Source organism: Setaria viridis, chromosome 2 (assembly GCF_005286985.2).
Source record: "Setaria viridis chromosome 2, Setaria_viridis_v4.0, whole genome shotgun sequence".
Taxonomy (NCBI): Eukaryota; Viridiplantae; Streptophyta; class Magnoliopsida; order Poales; family Poaceae; genus Setaria; species Setaria viridis.
In genome coordinates this window covers 46,331,083-46,348,901 of record NC_048264.2, presented here as the reverse complement: position 1 = coordinate 46,348,901, position 17,819 = coordinate 46,331,083, and the positions used below count along the sequence as shown (strand labels likewise).

The following is a 17,819-nucleotide window of genomic DNA, read 5'->3' as shown; positions in this document are numbered from 1 at the left end:
ACTTTCCATTGCATAAGTTATACAAACTGCTTGTCAAATATGGTTACAACCCAATAAGAACCCATTAGGTACCAATAAAAACTCATTAGGTAGTTCTTTTGTTTGAGTTTGTATGCGACTCTTGACGCAGGGTCCACATGTAAATCTAGCCACACTATTTTGCACAAAGTAGCGGACTGTCAAACTAATTCATCTGCAACAAATTTTGATCAATTTCTCTAAAATTTGAAGGTGTGAACGCGAGGTTTTAGTTTTAGGGTCCGACTCTTTGACGCGGGGCTCACATATAAGTCCAGCCGCACTATTTTGCATAAAGTAGCGGACTGTCCAGCTAATTCATCTGCAACAAGTTTCGGTCAATTTCTCCAAAATTTTAAGGTGTGAACGCGAGGTTTTAGTTTTAGGGTCCGACTCTTGACGCGGGACCCATATATAAGTCCAACCGCACTACTTTGCACAAAGTAGCGGACTGTCAAGCTAATTCAACTGCAACAAATTTCGGTCAATTTCTCTAAAATTTTAAGGTGTAAACACGAGGTTTTAGTTTTAGGGTCCGACTCTTGACAGGCGAGGCTCGAGGCTTTTGAATTCTTAACGGGTTGAGAGTCTTTTGGACCCCAAAACAATACCAAACTCCCAAACACCCTCCAAACTATCTGTTCATAAAACCTAACCCAAACCAAACCATCTATTAGGCGAACCCATTACAAATCAATCCAAATGAGCTCATTATAGAAACCAAACCAATAAAACCAATAAACCCAACCCAATTAACAGGGCTATGCTGCTGCTGCTAACTATGACGTTTCCTTCAGTTTCAGATAATTATTTCACATCACAGACGATTCCAACTGATTCCATCGAAGCAAAGTCAGATACCGCGCTCAATTTATAATCAGACGTCTGGCAAGTAGTCAACAGCGTGCTCATCTTGATAGCGGCTACCGCCGAGGACGATGCACTTCATGCTTGCGTGCTCATTACATTATTGTAATTTCTTCTACGATTGCTCCGTTGCAAAAGTAAGCAACTAAACAAGAGGTTTTCCTACCTAATTACCTTGGTCAACTTTGTCAATGTCGTCGTCGACGCTGATGCTGGCATGGATTACATTGCCCGGCGGGCGATGATGATCAAGTGGCGGCGGTACCCAAAAGCCCCAACAGCAAGCTTTCCTGCTTATAAGAGCTCCATAGATCACCTCCATGCCAACTACGACCTTAAGCTACTGAGATAGACATACTAGTTAGACGTCTTCGATCAACACACGCGCAGCGGCATGTCAGCTTCCTTCGCCCACTTCATGCTCCTCGCCGTCGCCCTGGTTCTGGTTGCGTTCGCGGCGAGTTTGCCGCCGGCGGCCGCGGAGGACACCATCCTGGGCCACAAGTGCGGCATGCCGGCGGCGGGCAACAACGCGAGCAGCGACGCCTACAGGTCCAACCTCAACGCGCTCGCCGCCATCCTCGTCGCGGGCGCGAGGGCGAACGGCTCGGCCGCCGGCGCGGTCGGCGCGGCGGCGGCGCCCGACGCGGCATACGGCGTCGCGCTCTGCCGTGGGGACTTCACGGGCGACGCCTGCGCCCGGGGGCTCGGCGACGCGCTCGCCAGCGCCGTCAACGACTCCGAGAGCGCCTTCGGCTGCGGCCGGCAGCTCAGGGACGTGACGCTCTTCTACGACCGGTACCAGCTGCGGTTCTCCGGCGCCGACTTCCTCTCCGGCGACGGCGACACGCCGAAGTGGGCCGGGAACAACACCAACTTCGTGAAGCCCGCCGACGCTGCGCGGCGGTTCGACGGGCTCGTCAGCGAGCTGGTGAACAAGATCGCCGATATCGCCGCGGGGAGGCCGGACAGGTACGCGACGGGGCGGTCGCGGTTCCAGGAGCAGGGCCTGACGCTGTACGGCCTGGTGCAGTGCACCGTGGACATGCCGCCGGAGCGGTGCCGGGCGTGCCTCGACGGCCTCATCTCGGCGTTCCCGGCGACGTTTCCCAGTGGCCAACATGGCGGGAGAATCCTAGTGCCGCGGTGCACCGTGCGGTACGAGACGGATGACACCTTCTTCAACACTGCCAACTTGTCAGTCGACCTGCACAAACCCAAACGTACGTGTACCCTTTTTCTTTGCCCTCAAATCCTTCAGTTTTGGATATTACTAAAACATAGTATATCCTATATGCACTTTAACAAAAAAATTTATCTAAATGTTCATTAGCCAAAAATATGCAATTATTTGAAAGTATTTTTTGCATACTAAAATCTGTTAATGATATCATTTCTATAAGTGACAAAATTAATTGTCTTGTTTAAATTAGGGATCAAAGTTTTCAATTTTTGACTAAAACACCCCAAGAATCATTATATATGTTTATTTGAGAAGATATATTTACAAACATGAGCACATTCCACAATTTATTAGTAACTCTAATTTCTTGATTTTGTTTTAACTGTCGTTATTATTGATGCTGACGAATACAGCGAGCAAATCTTGGCTCTGGGCGACCATACCGGTTGTCTCTGTATCCCTGTTGGCTGCAAGCTTTCTTCTGTACAGGTGGATCAAAATACGAAGAAAAAGAGGTATATGTGCGTGATGTGTCACTCTTATGCTAACAAAGAATCTTCCAAACTTTTCCGTCTTGCCTGAACATGAAAAATGAACTGTTGAATTTCTACCTGTGATCAGAACTTGCTCGGTTGGAGCTTTTTAGGTTGTCTATTGCTGTGAAAAGTGTGATCAATCTCTGGAGAATGGAAGAAGGCAACTCAGGGTTTTCGCTTTACGATTTCTCTCAGATGAAAGGCGCTACTAATGGTTTTTCGATTGAAAACAAACTTGGACAAGGTGGTTTTGGTGCTGTCTATAAGGTATTTAAGTCGTTTTCAGTGATGTTCAGACATCACAAGAAGTCCTGTCTCTATCTTCAAGCTGAAATAATTGTTCTAAGTACAATATATGTTTGGCGTTGTCAGGGTCTGTTGCCTGATGGGCTTGAAATTGCAGTGAAAAGACTTGCTCCCTGTTCTTCGCAAGGTTTGCTAGAGTTCAAGAATGAGATCCAGCTCATTGCAAAGCTTCAGCACCGAAATCTAGTCAAGCTGTTGGGCTGCTGTATTGAAGGGGAGCACGAGAAGATTCTGGTGTACGAGTACATGGCAAATAAAAGCCTAGACCTCATCATCTTCGGTATCGCAACAAGACTACCTTGAGAACTTCTACAAAATAAATTCTCCTTGAAAAAAATCTTACCCTTGAAAACTTCTCCAACGAAAAGATCTTCCCCTTGAAAACACCGTTTGCAGACCTAATTTTCTATGATGAAATTTGTGAATTTTATTCTTAGTTTATTAATCTAACTTCAGTTGTATTTTGCAGACAGTAAAAAAGGATTGTCACTGGACTGGCCTAAACGTCTGAATATAATCGATGGGATATCACAGGGGCTTCTTTACCTCCACATACACTCACGCCCCTGCGTTGTCCATAGGGATCTCAAAGCCAGCAACATTCTCTTGGACAACGAGATGAACCCCAAAATTTCAGATTTTGGGATGGCTAGGATATTCAGCTCTAGCGTGGCCGAGTCAAACACCACAAGAATCGTAGGCACACAGTAAGCAGCTCTCTCTGCATACGCTTACTAATTTTCAAGTTGACTATAAATTTTGTATAGTTTACTTGTACGCTCCACTGAACACTTTGTTTTGCATGATCAAGTGGCTACATAGCTCCAGAGTATGCCTCGGATGGAGTCTGCTCGGTCAAATCTGACGTCTTCAGCTTCGGCGTCCTGCTCCTGGAGATCATAAGCGGGACGATGACCACTGGGTCCTACAGATACGATGGCAAACTGTACAAGCTCATCGCATATGTTAGTTGAAGATAATTTTGCTTGGTCCTTGAAGTTGAACTTTAAAATTAGTCAGAAAATAGCAGCACAGTTACCTACTTGTGGTTTAATTTTTTTTCCTTGTATTGTAGGCTTGGCTGCTCTGGAAAGCCGGGCAATGGCACGAGCTGGTCGATCGCTGTTTACTAGGGAATGAGAGATACCACTTCACGATGGAGAGGTACGTCCATGTGGCCCTTCTCTGCGTTCAGGAGGGCGCGGACGACCGCCCCGCCATGGATGAGGTCGTCAAGATGCTGAGCAGCGGCGAGGGCGTGGTCCTCCCGGAGCCGAAGAAACCGGCGTACTTCAATGTGCGCCCCGTGGGCACAGAAATGTCCGCGTCCTGCGACATGGGCATCAGCATAACCTTGTCGAGATAGCATCATCAGTTGCTGTGATGGTACATATGTTTGTATGTACGTTGTATAATAGCACACTGACACCCAACGTTTAGACTGTAGAATGCTCTCCTATCTGTTCCATTCACAATTTCACATGCTGTGTTCAAAGCTTCAAAGGCACTTCAAGGTGAGGAATGTCTACTGTAACTGTAACTGTACCGAACAAGCAAGGAGACGCAGCAGATATGCAGGACCCAAGGCCGATAAGGACGGGTTCACCAATCACGCTTTGGTTCAGCAATTGTTCTTCAGAGCCGAGTCTCTCGCGATACCGAATCCATCACCGCCAGCGACAGCGATAGGCATTCAGTAATCCCAGAGAACGACCAGACTCCTGTCCAAGGAAACAGAGACCACACGCCGCTCGAGCTCGGTTCGGTTGTTTCAGGCCACCTAAACTAACCGCCACCTAACCACCAGAGACGCTGCGGCCCCGGGGAAAAGAATAGCACCCAGCTTTCTGGATGCCAAACTCACATCAACCCTGCTGACCCGGCGACCGCACAACCGCCACGCGGCAGACGGCACACGTCGGAGGCTCGGAGCTGCAACGACGACGGCCGGGGTGATCGACATGACAACCGATGTGAGACCCCTGTTTGTTTAGCTACCATATCTAGCTCACTGCTCGCAGCGCAACCGTCAAACCAAACACCTGCACCCGCACACTCCCCGAGTCTCCTGTCTCCTCCCCATATCAAGAAGCAAGGAACCCGATCGGGAACAGTTCCACCATTGTTGGCCGGCGAACGAGCTCTCCTCGTTCCTCGGAGATCTTGATCCGGAGCTAATATAAGCCAGGGTGCCTCATCCGATCACCTACTTCCATAGTCGGCTACCGCCTATATACCACGCTCGCTCGCCCCTGCTTTTCCGTACCTGCAACGTCTTGGAGTCTTGTTGTAGCCCGCTGCTTGCGCCCTCACTGACTGCAACCAGCAGAACGAAGCAAGCATGGGTTGGGCGGCGGCAATGGCGGCCGCCGTGGTGGCGGTGCTCTGCGTGGTGGCGAGAGGGGAGGTGGTGGACGAGTTCGGGGGCGGCGCGTCCTTCATCTTCGGGGACTCGCTGGTGGACGCCGGGAACAACAACTTCATCCCCTCGCTGTCCAAGGCCAACATGACCCCCAACGGCATCGACTTCGCCGCGTCCGGCGGCATGCCCACCGGCCGCTTCACCAACGGCAGGACCATCGCCGACATCATCGGCGAGATGCTGGGCCAGGCGGACTACTCGCCGCCGTTCCTCGCCCCCAACACCACCGGCGGCGCGATCCTCAACGGCGTCAACTACGCGTCGGGAGGCGCGGGGATACTCAACGCCACAGGCAAAATCTTCGTGAGTCGTTCGTCCACCAATCCTTACTAACTTCCCAAATTCTCCAGACAAATCGTACGTGTCAGGTTGCTGACTGAAGATAAAAAATGACCCATGCATGGATGAATCTGTTCATCAGGTGAACCGGATCGGCATGGACATCCAGGTGGATTACTTCAACATCACGAGGAAGCAGCTGGACGACCTGCTTGGCAGGGACAAGGCCAAGGAGTTCCTGAGAAGGAAGGCCATCTTCTCCGTCACCGTCGGCTCCAACGACTTCCTCAACAACTACCTGATGCCGGTCCTCTCCACCGGCACGCGGATCTCCGAGTCGCCCGACGGCTTCGTCAACGACCTCATCTTCCACCTCCGAGACCAGCTCACGGTGCGTGTTAACGTGCTTGGAGCAGCTTCAGCTAGTCACCACACCAGTCGGCAATGGCGGATCCTGAACGCTGTCTGTTGTTGCTGCAGAGGCTGTACACTCTGGACGCCCGGAAGTTCGTGGTGGCGAACGTGGGCCCGCTGGGGTGCATCCCGTACCAGAAGACCATCAACCGGGTGGGGGAGGACGAGTGCGTGAAGCTGCCCAACCAGCTGGCGGCTCAGTACAACGGCCGGCTGAGGGAGCTTCTGATCGAGCTCAACGGCAACCTCCCCGGCGCCAGGTTCTGCCTCGCCAACGTCTACGACCTCGTCATGGAGCTCATCACCAACTACCCCAACTACGGTGAGTGAGCAAGAACGACATGATCGAGGCCCTAGCTAGGAGGAGGATGAGATGTGTGATCGATCGGTTGAAAATGCTGCAGGGTTTGAGACGGCGAGCGTGGCGTGCTGCGGCAACGGCGGGTCGTACGACGGGATGGTGCCGTGCGGGCCGACGACGAGCATGTGCGACGCACGGGACAAGCACGTGTTCTGGGACCCCTACCACCCCAGCGAGGCGGCCAACGTCCTGCTCGCCAAGTACATCGTCGACGGAGACAGCAAGTACATCTCGCCCATGAATCTCAGGAAGCTCTACTCCCTCTAGGTTTTCCGGCCCCTTCTTCCTGATCATCTGGCCGTCAACGTCGAGCTTGCCTTCCATTCCCGCGTGCAACTGTATCATCTGGGAGAAGTGCTCAGCTAATCATTTGTGTATGTAATTTGTGAGCCAGTGGCACACTGCAGATACGATTTTTTTTTATAAAAAGGTAGTTGAGATTAATCAGAAAGAGTAACATTTATCACTTTATCCTCAGATATATACAAAATTAAATCCTATGACATGGAGTGATTTTGGCAGATTAACCTTGCTAATAAACTGAAGAACACAGGACGAGTAAGGAGGGAGGTCATCCCTCTCAAAGTCTCAACCAAGCCAACAACAAGAAGCCCGAAGGCGGATGGTTGGTTGGGCTATTGTGCCTAAGATTTGTTGTGACTTGTGGTTTTGTCATGGCCGTTGCGAATTTCAACGTGTTCCTTTGTAATTTGAGATCCTGGACTCACGGCCCATTAAGGCGAGCCCAATTTACCCGCCTGATACGAAACCCAATCAAACTCGCAGCCCAACTTTGTGCGCTTCCCTTTCGCCTCGCAGCCTTCCCCCACCCAGTTTGCTCCCCTCCGGCCGCCGCACGGAGAAGCAGCCGCCATGCAGGCCGCCGCCGCGCGCGCGCGTCGCGTCCTCGCGTCCCCGGCGGCCTCCGGGCTCCCCGGCATTCTCTGGGCCCCCCGCCTCGGTAGCGCATCAGGTGCTGAGGGTGCCCTCCTGTTGCATCTCTATGGCGTCCCCTCCTCGGCGTCCTCTCCGCATCACGCCAGGGGCTTCTCCTCCTGCTTTGCCCCTCAATCGCCTGGTGAGCTCCCTTACCTCGAATCCCTCAACTTTATCATCTGCTCGTTGTGATCCCGGTGCGCTGCTCGCGGGTTTGCTTGGCGCGCCATTTCGTCGAACTGGTGGTGAGCGCGCAGAGTAGCGTGCTAACATTTTTGTTGTCTCGACACCCGAGCGAATGTTCTCTCTCGCTAATGTTGTTAAAAGTGTTCCTGTTCTGACGGGAAGTGGTGAAGGTTGGGGATTGGCTGATTCGAGGGGGCTTGCGAGGGTTTAAGGGCCTAGGGGGGCGGAGATGTTCGTCAGTGCGTCGTTCTGTCGAACTTGTGGCGAGTGCTTGTGACATTCGTGATGGTTTTAGCTTTTCCTGTGACCGATTAGCAGGAGCTTGGGGATTAGTTGATTTGTATGTGGTTTCCATTTAGAGGCTGGGTTTGACGGGAGACAATTTCAGTGGGTTCTTTGTGGATGATAAGCTGAAATTTTGGTTGATTATTACTCTCCAGTTGCCTTAAAGTGCACTAATTTGATTCATTTTCTTGCGCTGCTATATGCTTGCCTTTCTGTCTTATCATACTTAGGCCAGTGAATGTAGTATATGTTTGCTTGAATATTTCATGAGCATTTCCTTGATAACCCTACCCATCACTGAGTATGGAACCAATAGTGAACTGAGTATTTAAGTCATTGTGCTATAGTATGTTCTTGGCCTGGATCTTATAGCGTAGTGTCATTGAATAATTTGGATAGCTAGGGAACTGAAATATTGATGTGAGTTTAGCTAGTTGGAGTGTGTCACTGCATTTGTTGCCACAGAAAAATTTATTTCTAAACAATCTCCACTTGTTTGTGGGAGCACTTAGCAACAAAAGGATAGAGTCATGGCTTGACATTCATCCCTCTGTGGCCTCTTGTCCATCTTAAGCATTATTTTGGGTGGTTTGGATCATATTGAATTTTCCTTCAAGAAAAGAGGGTGTTACAAGCGTCCAAGCTAACTGGTGGCTTTATTTATTGCAGTGAAATAGTTCTTTATGGGGTAATTTACTCCATCATTGATTAAACTAGTTTTGGATTAATTAAACTGTGTTGAATAAATTGTTTTTCAATAATTCAGGTAACCTTATATTCCCAACCATGGCTTCACAATGGCTGTGTGAGAAATCAGTACATTATCAGATGGCAACAGCTCATTTCTCAACAGAAGCAAGTGAGGTGGATCACCCTACAGGTTATTTTGGAACACTTTCTGCACTGTTCTTGCCATTACTTTTAGTTCGTGTTCTCCCATTAGCCCTGTCAACTGTGCTATATTTGTTAACCTATTCAGTTTTTGAAGAAAACAGTATCGAAATTAAGTAGCATCTTTTTCCTTACTATGTTAGCACAAAAGGATCCCCTGTATCTGATTCATTTCCTGGGGTCATCAATGTACCCTAACATTTCCTGGTTGTCTTTGCAATGGCATCAATTAAGTTTTTCTCATGCAAGGGATTCATGATTGTAATCCAGAAAATACAGAGCTTTTTTTCTGAATCTGATGATTAATTAAAGTTTTCTGACTTTTATGTATGACTTGGTCATTTTCCCCAGTTGGCTTTGGCTCTAACAGATTCGTGGATTTGACATTTTCTTTTTGTTTTTAGATGTTTGTATTTCTTGTAAAGTTACATTTTTCGGGATATGTCCAAACATTTCACAAAGTAAAACAAGTACAAAATTGTTCAGCCTGCTAGGTTTTTGGTTGAGTTTGCTATGTATTTCACTTGATATGAACCAACGATTCTATATGCTATAATTACACATATAATGGATATCCTAATGCTCATTTGCCTGTTTCTTTGAATTTTTTTTTTATTAATACTGTGCTTCCATTTGCTCATCAGCTCATGTCACAGAAGCTGTAGAGGAGATGTACCAGAAAATGTTAAAATCTGTTGAAGCTGAGACTATGCCTCCAAATGCCTGGTTGTGGTCGATGATCAGTAGCTGCTCCAATAAGGAGGACATCAAACTTCTCTTTCAAATCTTGCAGAAGCTAAGAGTATTTGTAAGTTCCTTCGTCTTCCTCAAAAGTGTATAATACTTACCCGTGCTATCCTGGCTGATTGTGCTTGTATATATTGTGTACCACTTGGAAAACCAACTTAATACATTCTATTACCTACACTTCCATTATCTGTACATTTACACATTCATTGGTATCATTATCACTCATGTGGGCACAGTTATAAGTATCTTGATTTCTAGGGTTCTTTTCATTGTTATTATGTGAAGAAGTGTTCATTAAACTGAATGAACATAGAGTATCCATTGTGTGTTGGTCATATTGACAAATTTAAACGTACATATGGAATAAGAATGTGTGATCTGGACTTGTGGTGTTGACTGAATCATCAAAACAATTTAGATGTTGATGCAGGAAGACTCTTAAAAAGAGTAATTTCTGTGCCTGTAGTACGTAGTTGTTTCCTTTATATCTAACTAATGTCTCTGGACATGGTTGACCGAGTATGTTATCTGTAGTTCTCCTCAATATTGTTCCGTCACTAGAAGCTATCTTAATATTGTACTTGTTCTTGATTCAGAGACTATCAAATCTTCGCATCAATGCTAACTTCAATGACCATCTCTGTATGAAAGTGACTGAGGCTTGTGCTCGCGTGGGCGCCCTTGACTATGGTATGGTTTTAACCATCTAAGAGATTTATTTTTTTGTCTGATGCCTTGGCTCTGGCTGACGGGTTGTTTGCTTATTTCTTTTATTTTTTTTATCCTTCCTGTTGAACCAGGGCTCTGTAGTATTTCCTCTTTACAGCTTTAAGATTCTCTGAGAGAAATTCTTTCCTTCCATCCTATTTGTTTTGCTATGATATGTTTTGCTAACGGCATGACTTTCTTAATAACCTTAGCATGAGTTATCAAGTTCATTTGTACGGCATCTACTCTGATACATGAAGACATTAATTTTCATGTACTATCACTTTTCAATTTTGTTTCTTCAATAATGAGACACATTAAAGCTCTTTGCTCCAGCTTCTGATTGGAAACATCCTATTCTGCCTTCGAAATTTAGGCTAATTGAGTTGAACTCAGGGACCTTTTGCACTCCACTAATTCAATTTTATGTTATGAATGCAGGGTTGAAGGCTTTATGGAAGCATAATGTTTATGGAATCACACCAACCATTGGTTCTGCTCATTATCTACTGGTATTTATTTTTATTAACTCTTATCACTTTCCTAGTTACTTGGTTATAATACTCTCCTTTTGCAGCAACATGCTAAAGAGCTAAATGATACTAAACTAATGGAAAGCATAATGCAAGTCCTCAGGAGGAATTCATTGCCGTTGCAACCAGGCACTGCTGATATAGTCTTCAGGTATGTCACTATCTGTTCTCACTTGGTTTTGTAACAATGTATTTTCATTTTGTCATGCATTGTTTTCATATGATTACTTTTTAGAAAATTGTGAAAGATTGTCTCATCTTTCTCAAGCGGTTAGAAATATTGAAATTGATTCCAGTGCTTGACTACATCAATCAGTCCTATCTTTCTTCAATATAGTTCCGATTCACTTTGTCCTTGTGTACTTTAACAAAATAAACTCTCGAAATGTTAACTCCAGTAGACTTAACTAGAGATCCTACTAAATAATCCAAGGTTATATCTAACTATGTGAATTTTGCTGAAATGGTAGCCTTAAGAATCTGTCATGATTGCTTAGTCATTTCATTTTATCTTGATTTTAGATTCCATGCTCCTTTCAGTTATTGACTTCATGGGTTTATACTGTATTATGCAGCATCTGCTACAATGCTGATAGATGGGATTTACTCTCAAAATACGCGGACAGATTTGTTAAGGCTGGCGTCAAGCTGCATCGTACTGCTTTTGACATTTGGATGGAATTTGCCGCCAAAGTTGGTAAGCAGTTTGATTATTTTATGGACTCAGGCAAATATGACAGCCAACCTAAGGCTTAGCCTGCTGTGTTGGAGGTGCACCAGTGCACCACCATTGTGGACCTCAGCAAAATAGTTAGGGATGGACTGAACACTTATCGTTGCTTGTTTCCAGTGGCATGGTTTGGTCCCGAGGCAGTTACCTTACCTGCATGATAAAATCCAGGAGGGTTGTGAACTTGTGATGTTGTCAAATCTAGTGCTTTTTGTTTATGAAATTGTTGAGGATTTTTTTTTGGCTAGTCAAGTCTTAGTTTCCCTATAACTTGTGCTTTTGGAGTTGTGACATAGTGTGGTTTCTTGAAGGAAGCTTTGCTAATATTGTTAGGTTCTGCTTCTGCAGGTGACTCCCAATCTATTTGGAACATCAATAGCTTAAGAGGCAAGTCAGTCAAACACTATACACTTGCAACAGGTTTTGCATGTGCAAAGGTAATTAATCTTGGAATGGACATTACCACTCAAAACAAGCAAATTGTAGTAGTGCTTTTTGTTATGTTATTTTGTGTGAAATTGAACTAACATTCTGTGCTTTTCAAAATGCCATGGTAAGGTGCAATAGTAAGCGGTACTTTTTTACAGTAGCATAGCATATAAGTCATGGTCCCTGGGTCTTAGGTTTAGTGCTTTTACCCATTTTGTAGAAGATTACAAAGGTGCTGTTGGTAATTTGTTTTAGATCGGGTTTCTGATCTCAGACTCGCTATGAATTGTCTTGTTGCAGGGTTCTCTGCTTGATCGGAAGCCAGAAAATGCTGCTGCCATGATTAAACTTCTTTACAAGGTTTGGCATCAGACCTGTATTACTGAAATCCAGCAGTATGTTCGAACTTGTTTCTGGATAACAACTGGCCCTTCCTCATTCTGAATGCCCTGCTGCATCTCTGCTGGCTACGTTGCTGAAGCATTTCCAACTCATGCTATCTTTGGCACTTTGAATGTTAATATATTCTCCAAATATTGTACAGATATGCCATTCTAGAATAATTTTGTACCCTAGTTTTCACACATAAAAACCTTGAAATGACATGTTCATCTGATGAAAGATTTATGGCTGGATGTAGCATTTGCCTGATCAGAAGAAACCATTTGTGCAAGATGAACTCCAAAAGCTGATTGCTGAATGGCCTACAGAGGTGGTTAAAAGGCAGAAGAAAGATGATAGGAAGGTGAGATACTTGATCTTTGGTTCAATTCCTCCTCAATCTGGCATTAGGTATTTGTTAGCAGCAGAACTATTCTCTCCTTGAGAGATTACAACTTTTACTGCTTTCAAAACTGTTGATTGCTATACGTCCCATCTAGTGACAAAACATATCTGCATTTATCAGGCGATGGAAGAAACTTTGATTAAGGACATCCCTACGATGATCAACTGCCTGACAAAGTCCGGGCTCGACATTCCTGTGGATCTGGACAAGCTCACCCCCCAGCTCCAAGCAGCGTAGAGAAGAAGCACCGGTTGCCAGATGTTGGCAGATGGTGCGTAAATGATACCCGAAGTAGGGCTTTGTGGCACACGGGTGCAGGCAGGCAGGCAGCCAAGATCAGCGCCCGGCCATTTTGATCCCATGTGTTTTTTTGCTTGATATACGTGTAGTGCCTAACCTCTCGATAATAGCATGTGTATGCCGGTGCGTGGTAGATGGCGCGGTCTGCTGTGGATCCGTATTGATTTTTGTACGTTGCGCGAAACCTGCAATTCCATTTGTTTTTAGCTGTAAAAACCTGCAGCCAGCAGCTGTTGCCATGTGCCAAGATTGCTTTTCCTACTAGGAAAAATGTCGTTTCCTGGATTCTAAATTTCTAATAATGTAATGCAATTTTCTTGTTGTATATGGAGGTGCAGCCCTCTGTAGAATCATATTTTTGAAAAAAAATGAACAATTGACCAGATCGGTATTTTTATATGGCACGCCTGAAGAATTTCAGCTCGAACTCATGGGTGCAATTCTCGTGCAGTTGCTTTTGTACCAGCAGTAGCAGTTTTTTTTTTTTTGGTTATTGCAGAGGACCGTTTGGGACTTTTGAGCGTGAATCCAACGGTCGTCCTGTGGGGCTGAACCGAGAGGGCGACGATTGGCTGCCGTCGCTGGGCTCTAGGCACGCACGAAACGGCGCGGAAACTGAACGTGCCCTGCCTGCCTGCCTGCTCGTCGCACTCGCACAGGCACAGCAACGCGGCGAACCAGCGGCGGCGTCCCAGCCACACCACACCCAGTCAGAACGCGTCCGCTCTCTCCGCTATACGTTACCGACCATTTCTGGCCGCGCGCGACCTCAATCCATCTTGTCAACCGCCGGCAGGCTTCAGGCTTTGCATTGGTAAGTTGCTCTGCGGCAGGCGCCGGGAACGATCCCTCAACCGACGTACTCCTTCTTTACTGCCGGGAAACGCAACGCTTGTTGTTGTTATTGCTGGATTACCCGCCAAGCAACATCGTCGTCGACCGCCGGCCGTCTGTGATCTACCTGTTGGACAACAAGAGGATCTCCAGTTTCTTCAACTGAACCGCAACCGATTGGTTTGGTTTGGTTTGGTCCTCCGATCGTTGCTGCTGCTGCTTCGATCGACGATTTTCATGGAAGACTGTTAAACGGAGGCAATTGCGCCGTAACTGAATTTCAGATGCCAATATATCCGGCGCGCCGTTCTTGGTTTGTCCAGAGCGGATCCGTTATTACTTCTCTACATACTAGCATGTATTACATTAATTCTGTGGCAACCTGGCAGCCTGCATATCAACAGTAAATTCGTGCTGCTAATTTTACTGGGTTGTGAAATAATCCTGTGTTTATATGCGCTGGTAATACAATTGCCATTCACAACCTTGCGCTTTTGATCCACCTAGTTTACACGACAAAAAAAGGTTGTACATGGGATCGTCATGTCATGTGTGAATGTGTGATCTCTGCATAAAACTGTAACACCACGTGCATTGATCTTCCCTGGGTTGGGACCTCACCGCCATGTGATGAAGTTGATAAGCAATAGTTCAGGGAAAGCACTATTGCGCATCTTGGCGATGGAAGGCGGGCAAGTTTCTGGAACTGCAATTGGGTCAATGGAAGGGCAGGGACATTACTCCTAATCTGTTCAAGCTAGCATGGAGGAAGAACAACTCGGTGCGTGATGATGTTACCGATCAGAAATGGACCAGAGGGCTCTGGCGCATGTCAAATGTGATTGGAATGGCTGAATTTGTGCTCCTTTGGGACGAGGTACAGCAGCTCCAGTTCTCTGATGAACCTGACAGAATTATTTGGAGATGGACAGGAAGTGGTTGCTACTCCACCAAATCGGCGTACAAAGCACAGCTAAATGGCACTTTCAGCACTTTTAGAGGCAGCTGGATCTGGCGAGCTTTTGCGGAAGGGACTTCACCTGGCTCCTTATGCAACACAAGATCTTAACTGCTGACAAGCTTCTAATCAGAAATTGGCCCTGCGATCAAGTGTGCTCCTTATGTGATCAAGCAAATGAGACGGCACCACACTTGAGTCTCAACTGCTGTTACTCTAAACAAGTGTGGGTGAAGGTGAAACGCTGGACAAATTTTCCCATCTTGTTACCTGACCAGGAGGAGGTTTCATTTGAAGAATGGTGGACTAGGAACCTGCAACAAGTCACTGGGCGCCCCAGGAGATCTTTGGCTGCCATCATCATGTTCTCGGAGTGGCAAATTTGGAAGGAGAGAAACCGGAGGGTTTTCGAGCACAAAACTTTACTACCTGGGCAAGTCTTGGGGCTGATTAAGGAAGAGGTGGCGCAGCATCAAGCCGCCTGTGGCACCCCTGAGTTAGGGATCAACTAGTTTTATTTATGTTATGTTCCTCGAGTTTGAGTTCATCGCCTTTATGTAATATTGACCTACTTGTAAAACTGCCTTGCTTCCTTCTTAAATGACATAGCAGTGCTCCTGCTCTTTTTCAAAAAAAAAAACGTGCATTGATCTTTACTGCACTGCTGCTGATGGTAAATTGAAATTGGTAATGCAGGTAAACATTCTCAAGAACACAGAGTGATCGAGACGATTGTCGTCGCGGAATGAGCGCAGGACTTCTTCGCTTCGTCGTCATCTCGATCCTGCTCTTGAGCTCTGCAACGAGCACCGTCTCGTGGAGCATCTTCTCCTCCTCGCCGTCGAAGAGGGCCGGAACGCCGCTGCAGCTGGACGGCGCCACGGCCGCCGGCTTCTCGATCGACTGCGCCAGGAACGACCCTCGGGGCGCGCGGCTCATGGACAACGCGCGGCGCCGGATCGATGCGGCGGCCTGCTGGAGCCAGGCGTACACCCGCCTCTTCGCCAGCTGCGCTGACATCACGGCCGACAAGGAGCGCCAGTCCAGGCTCGCCTGGCACCTCAGCAGCTGCTTCCAGGAGGACTCCGGCCGCCCGCCGCTCCCCGGCTGCGACGACCGCTCCGCCATGCTGCACTGCCGCAAGCGCCTCTCCGACTCCGAGGACAAGGTCTTCCTCGAGACCAACACCCTCTGCCACCAGCTGCAGTATGTTCTTTCTTCTTTTCACTCTGACGATTATGATGACAGTTTTCATGCCATTTTTTATGATGATCTCCTCTGTTCGTTCGTGCAGGGCGGAGGCGTTCAAACAGAGCACGGAGAGGCTGGTGAACGACCTGTCGAGGACGTCCAAGTCGGCGCACGACAAGCTCGAGACCATCGAGGAGAGGTCCGATCACCTCCTGCAAGAATCCCAGAACATCCACAGATCGCTGTCATCGATAGCCGTGCAGACCGACCACCTCACCGCGGCGTCCATCGCCGCCGGGGCTCAGATCAACGACGTGCTCGACCACTCGAGGGCCATCTCCGAGCAGTCCAAGGAGATCGCGGCCGCGCAGGCGGAGCTCAGGGCCGGGCAGGCCGCGATGAGGGGCGCCATGGACGCCGGCATGGCGCGGGTGGAGGAGTCCTACAGGACCCTGGGCGACGGGATGGAGAGGCTCAGGGAGGACGCCGCGGGCGTCGAGAGGGGGGTCAGGATACTCGGCGACGCCATGGCGTCGATGATGGACGGCCTGCAGCGCGCCGCCGATGAGATCGGGAGCGTGACAGGCAGGTCGCTTGAGAGCCAGATGCAGCTGCTGGATCGGCAGGCGAAGGCCATGCGAGGGCTCAACGAGCTCCATGGCTTCCAGGCAGAGGCGCTGGAAGAGAACAGGGAGACGATTCAGAAGCTCGCTCATTTCGGACGGCGGCAGCAGGAGGAGCTGCTGGCCCGGCAGGAGGAGATCCGGAACGCTCACGAACATCTCATCCACAATTCTCACTCGATACTGGAAGCACATGTTGTTGTTCTCTTCATCTTCTTCACCGTTTAAAAGTTTTTTTTCCAACGATGTGCTAGGATTTGTAGATCTCTGATGCATTGCCATTGTTACTGCAGGAAGAGTTCAGGGCGAAGCAGGCCAATATCTTCGCGGCACTGGACAAGCTCTACGTCCTCCACAACGCCATCCTCGTGGAGTCCCGGTTCATCAAGGCCTTCTTCTTCTACTGCTGCATCGCCTTCCTCATCTACATGCTCACCAGCGCCAAGCAGACGTTCGACATCAGGGGCAAGCTCTATATCGGTAAGATTCAGGCGACGAACTTCAGACTGTTCGTTCCATACCATTCAGATTTACTCTGAATTCAGAAATGTTCATCACAACTTGTTCTGGATTCTGAAATCGGCATTTGCGAACATGATTCTCGTTAGGTCTTTGCGTTACGGTTATGCTGGAAATTGGAGTGATCAAGCTCGGAGCTGACAGCTTCAACAATCAGTTCTGGATCCTGTCCAAGGTGTTGCTGGTCAGATCAGTGTTCCTTGCCGCCACCGTCGTTCAGATCCTGCGCTCCATTTTCACATACAAGTAAGACGATCACTGTGAGTCTATGACCATCGAGACATAATGTTCAAGCAACATCACATTACCGGATAATTCGGTAACCCATTTTGTTGCAGGGATTATGATGTTCTGAACCATCATCTGCTCCAAACGCTGGTGGAGAAAGTACGGGCAATTGAAGGCAATGCCGGCAGCGGTGAGCACCTTACACAGCCAGACAATGCAATCAATGACTTAGCCAAAGCCGTAGTGCTATTACAAAATTGACCAAAATGTCCCAACATTTTTCTGTGTCCTTTGCGACTAATAACCACCGGGTAATTGTCATATACGGGTACAATTTCTGACCAAAAATTTTGGACCCACCCTCTGGTCCAGAGTGATGGAAGCCTCAGCAGCTACTCCTGGATCTTCGACGAGCTACAGGACGAAGTGGACAGCAGGATCGATCCAGACTCCGTACCGCGGCGGCAGCTAGGAATTCACCCAAAAAATGGCGTTCTACTGGAACAGATCGGTGAAAACTCCATCACCACATCAGATTCAAGGAG

General features: G+C 47.7%; 4 protein-coding genes across 4 annotated transcripts; all 4 read left to right on the top strand.

Annotated features, from left to right (window-relative positions):
- The first annotated feature begins 1,119 nt into the window (after window positions 1-1,119).
- LOC117845357 (putative cysteine-rich receptor-like protein kinase 20) lies at window positions 1,120-4,432 on the top strand. The gene is made up of 7 exons (XM_034726373.2): window positions 1,120-2,108; window positions 2,482-2,583; window positions 2,690-2,871; window positions 2,977-3,190; window positions 3,380-3,617; window positions 3,722-3,875; window positions 3,986-4,432. Exons 1-7 carry the CDS (start codon window positions 1,280-1,282, stop codon window positions 4,274-4,276), a joined length of 2,010 nt encoding a protein of 669 aa, XP_034582264.1. The 5' UTR covers window positions 1,120-1,279; the 3' UTR covers window positions 4,277-4,432.
- Window positions 4,433-4,927: 495 nt separating this feature from the next.
- On the top strand, window positions 4,928-6,907 carry LOC117845359 (GDSL esterase/lipase At2g23540). Its single transcript, XM_034726376.2, has 4 exons — window positions 4,928-5,635; window positions 5,754-6,002; window positions 6,092-6,347; window positions 6,430-6,907. The coding sequence occupies exons 1-4, from the start codon at window positions 5,252-5,254 to the stop codon at window positions 6,651-6,653; spliced, it is 1,113 nt and encodes a 370-aa protein (XP_034582267.1). The 5' UTR covers window positions 4,928-5,251; the 3' UTR covers window positions 6,654-6,907.
- A 291-nt stretch (window positions 6,908-7,198) lies between these two features.
- LOC117845358 (uncharacterized) lies at window positions 7,199-13,318 on the top strand. Its single transcript, XM_034726374.2, has 11 exons — window positions 7,199-7,464; window positions 8,560-8,673; window positions 9,329-9,492; window positions 10,031-10,124; window positions 10,584-10,654; window positions 10,720-10,826; window positions 11,251-11,372; window positions 11,754-11,842; window positions 12,135-12,194; window positions 12,475-12,579; window positions 12,742-13,318. The coding sequence occupies exons 1-11, from the start codon at window positions 7,260-7,262 to the stop codon at window positions 12,856-12,858; spliced, it is 1,248 nt and encodes a 415-aa protein (XP_034582265.1). The 5' UTR covers window positions 7,199-7,259; the 3' UTR covers window positions 12,859-13,318.
- Window positions 13,319-14,485: 1,167 nt separating this feature from the next.
- LOC117843683 (protein GAMETE EXPRESSED 1) lies at window positions 14,486-17,786 on the top strand. The gene is made up of 6 exons (XM_034724349.2): window positions 14,486-15,919; window positions 16,008-16,722; window positions 16,821-17,007; window positions 17,136-17,292; window positions 17,385-17,464; window positions 17,647-17,786. Exons 1-6 carry the CDS (start codon window positions 15,459-15,461, stop codon window positions 17,649-17,651), a joined length of 1,605 nt encoding a protein of 534 aa, XP_034580240.1. The 5' UTR covers window positions 14,486-15,458; the 3' UTR covers window positions 17,652-17,786.
- Window positions 17,787-17,819: the final 33 nt, after the last annotated feature.

Excerpts from the sequence above, each read along its gene's own strand:
- LOC117843683 (XM_034724349.2), top strand. The coding sequence starts at position 15,459 with ATGAGCGCAGGACTTCTTCGCTTCGTCGTCATCTCGATCCTGCTCTTG. Across the intron at positions 17,008-17,135 it reads CAGGGGCAAGCTCTATATCG|GTCTTTGCGTTACGGTTATG; the intron begins GTAAGATTCAGG and ends GATTCTCGTTAG. Across the intron at positions 17,293-17,384 it reads CGCTCCATTTTCACATACAA|GGATTATGATGTTCTGAACC; the intron begins GTAAGACGATCA and ends ATTTTGTTGCAG.
- LOC117845359 (XM_034726376.2), top strand. The coding sequence starts at position 5,252 with ATGGGTTGGGCGGCGGCAATGGCGGCCGCCGTGGTGGCGGTGCTCTGC. Across the intron at positions 5,636-5,753 it reads ACGCCACAGGCAAAATCTTC|GTGAACCGGATCGGCATGGA; the intron begins GTGAGTCGTTCG and ends TCTGTTCATCAG. Across the intron at positions 6,348-6,429 it reads CACCAACTACCCCAACTACG|GGTTTGAGACGGCGAGCGTG; the intron begins GTGAGTGAGCAA and ends AAAATGCTGCAG.
- LOC117845358 (XM_034726374.2), top strand. The coding sequence starts at position 7,260 with ATGCAGGCCGCCGCCGCGCGCGCGCGTCGCGTCCTCGCGTCCCCGGCG. Across the intron at positions 10,125-10,583 it reads CGTGGGCGCCCTTGACTATG|GGTTGAAGGCTTTATGGAAG; the intron begins GTATGGTTTTAA and ends TTATGAATGCAG. Across the intron at positions 12,580-12,741 it reads AGAAGAAAGATGATAGGAAG|GCGATGGAAGAAACTTTGAT; the intron begins GTGAGATACTTG and ends TGCATTTATCAG.
- LOC117845357 (XM_034726373.2), top strand. The coding sequence starts at position 1,280 with ATGTCAGCTTCCTTCGCCCACTTCATGCTCCTCGCCGTCGCCCTGGTT. Across the intron at positions 2,109-2,481 it reads CGACCTGCACAAACCCAAAC|CGAGCAAATCTTGGCTCTGG; the intron begins GTACGTGTACCC and ends TGACGAATACAG. Across the intron at positions 3,191-3,379 it reads CCTAGACCTCATCATCTTCG|ACAGTAAAAAAGGATTGTCA; the intron begins GTATCGCAACAA and ends TGTATTTTGCAG.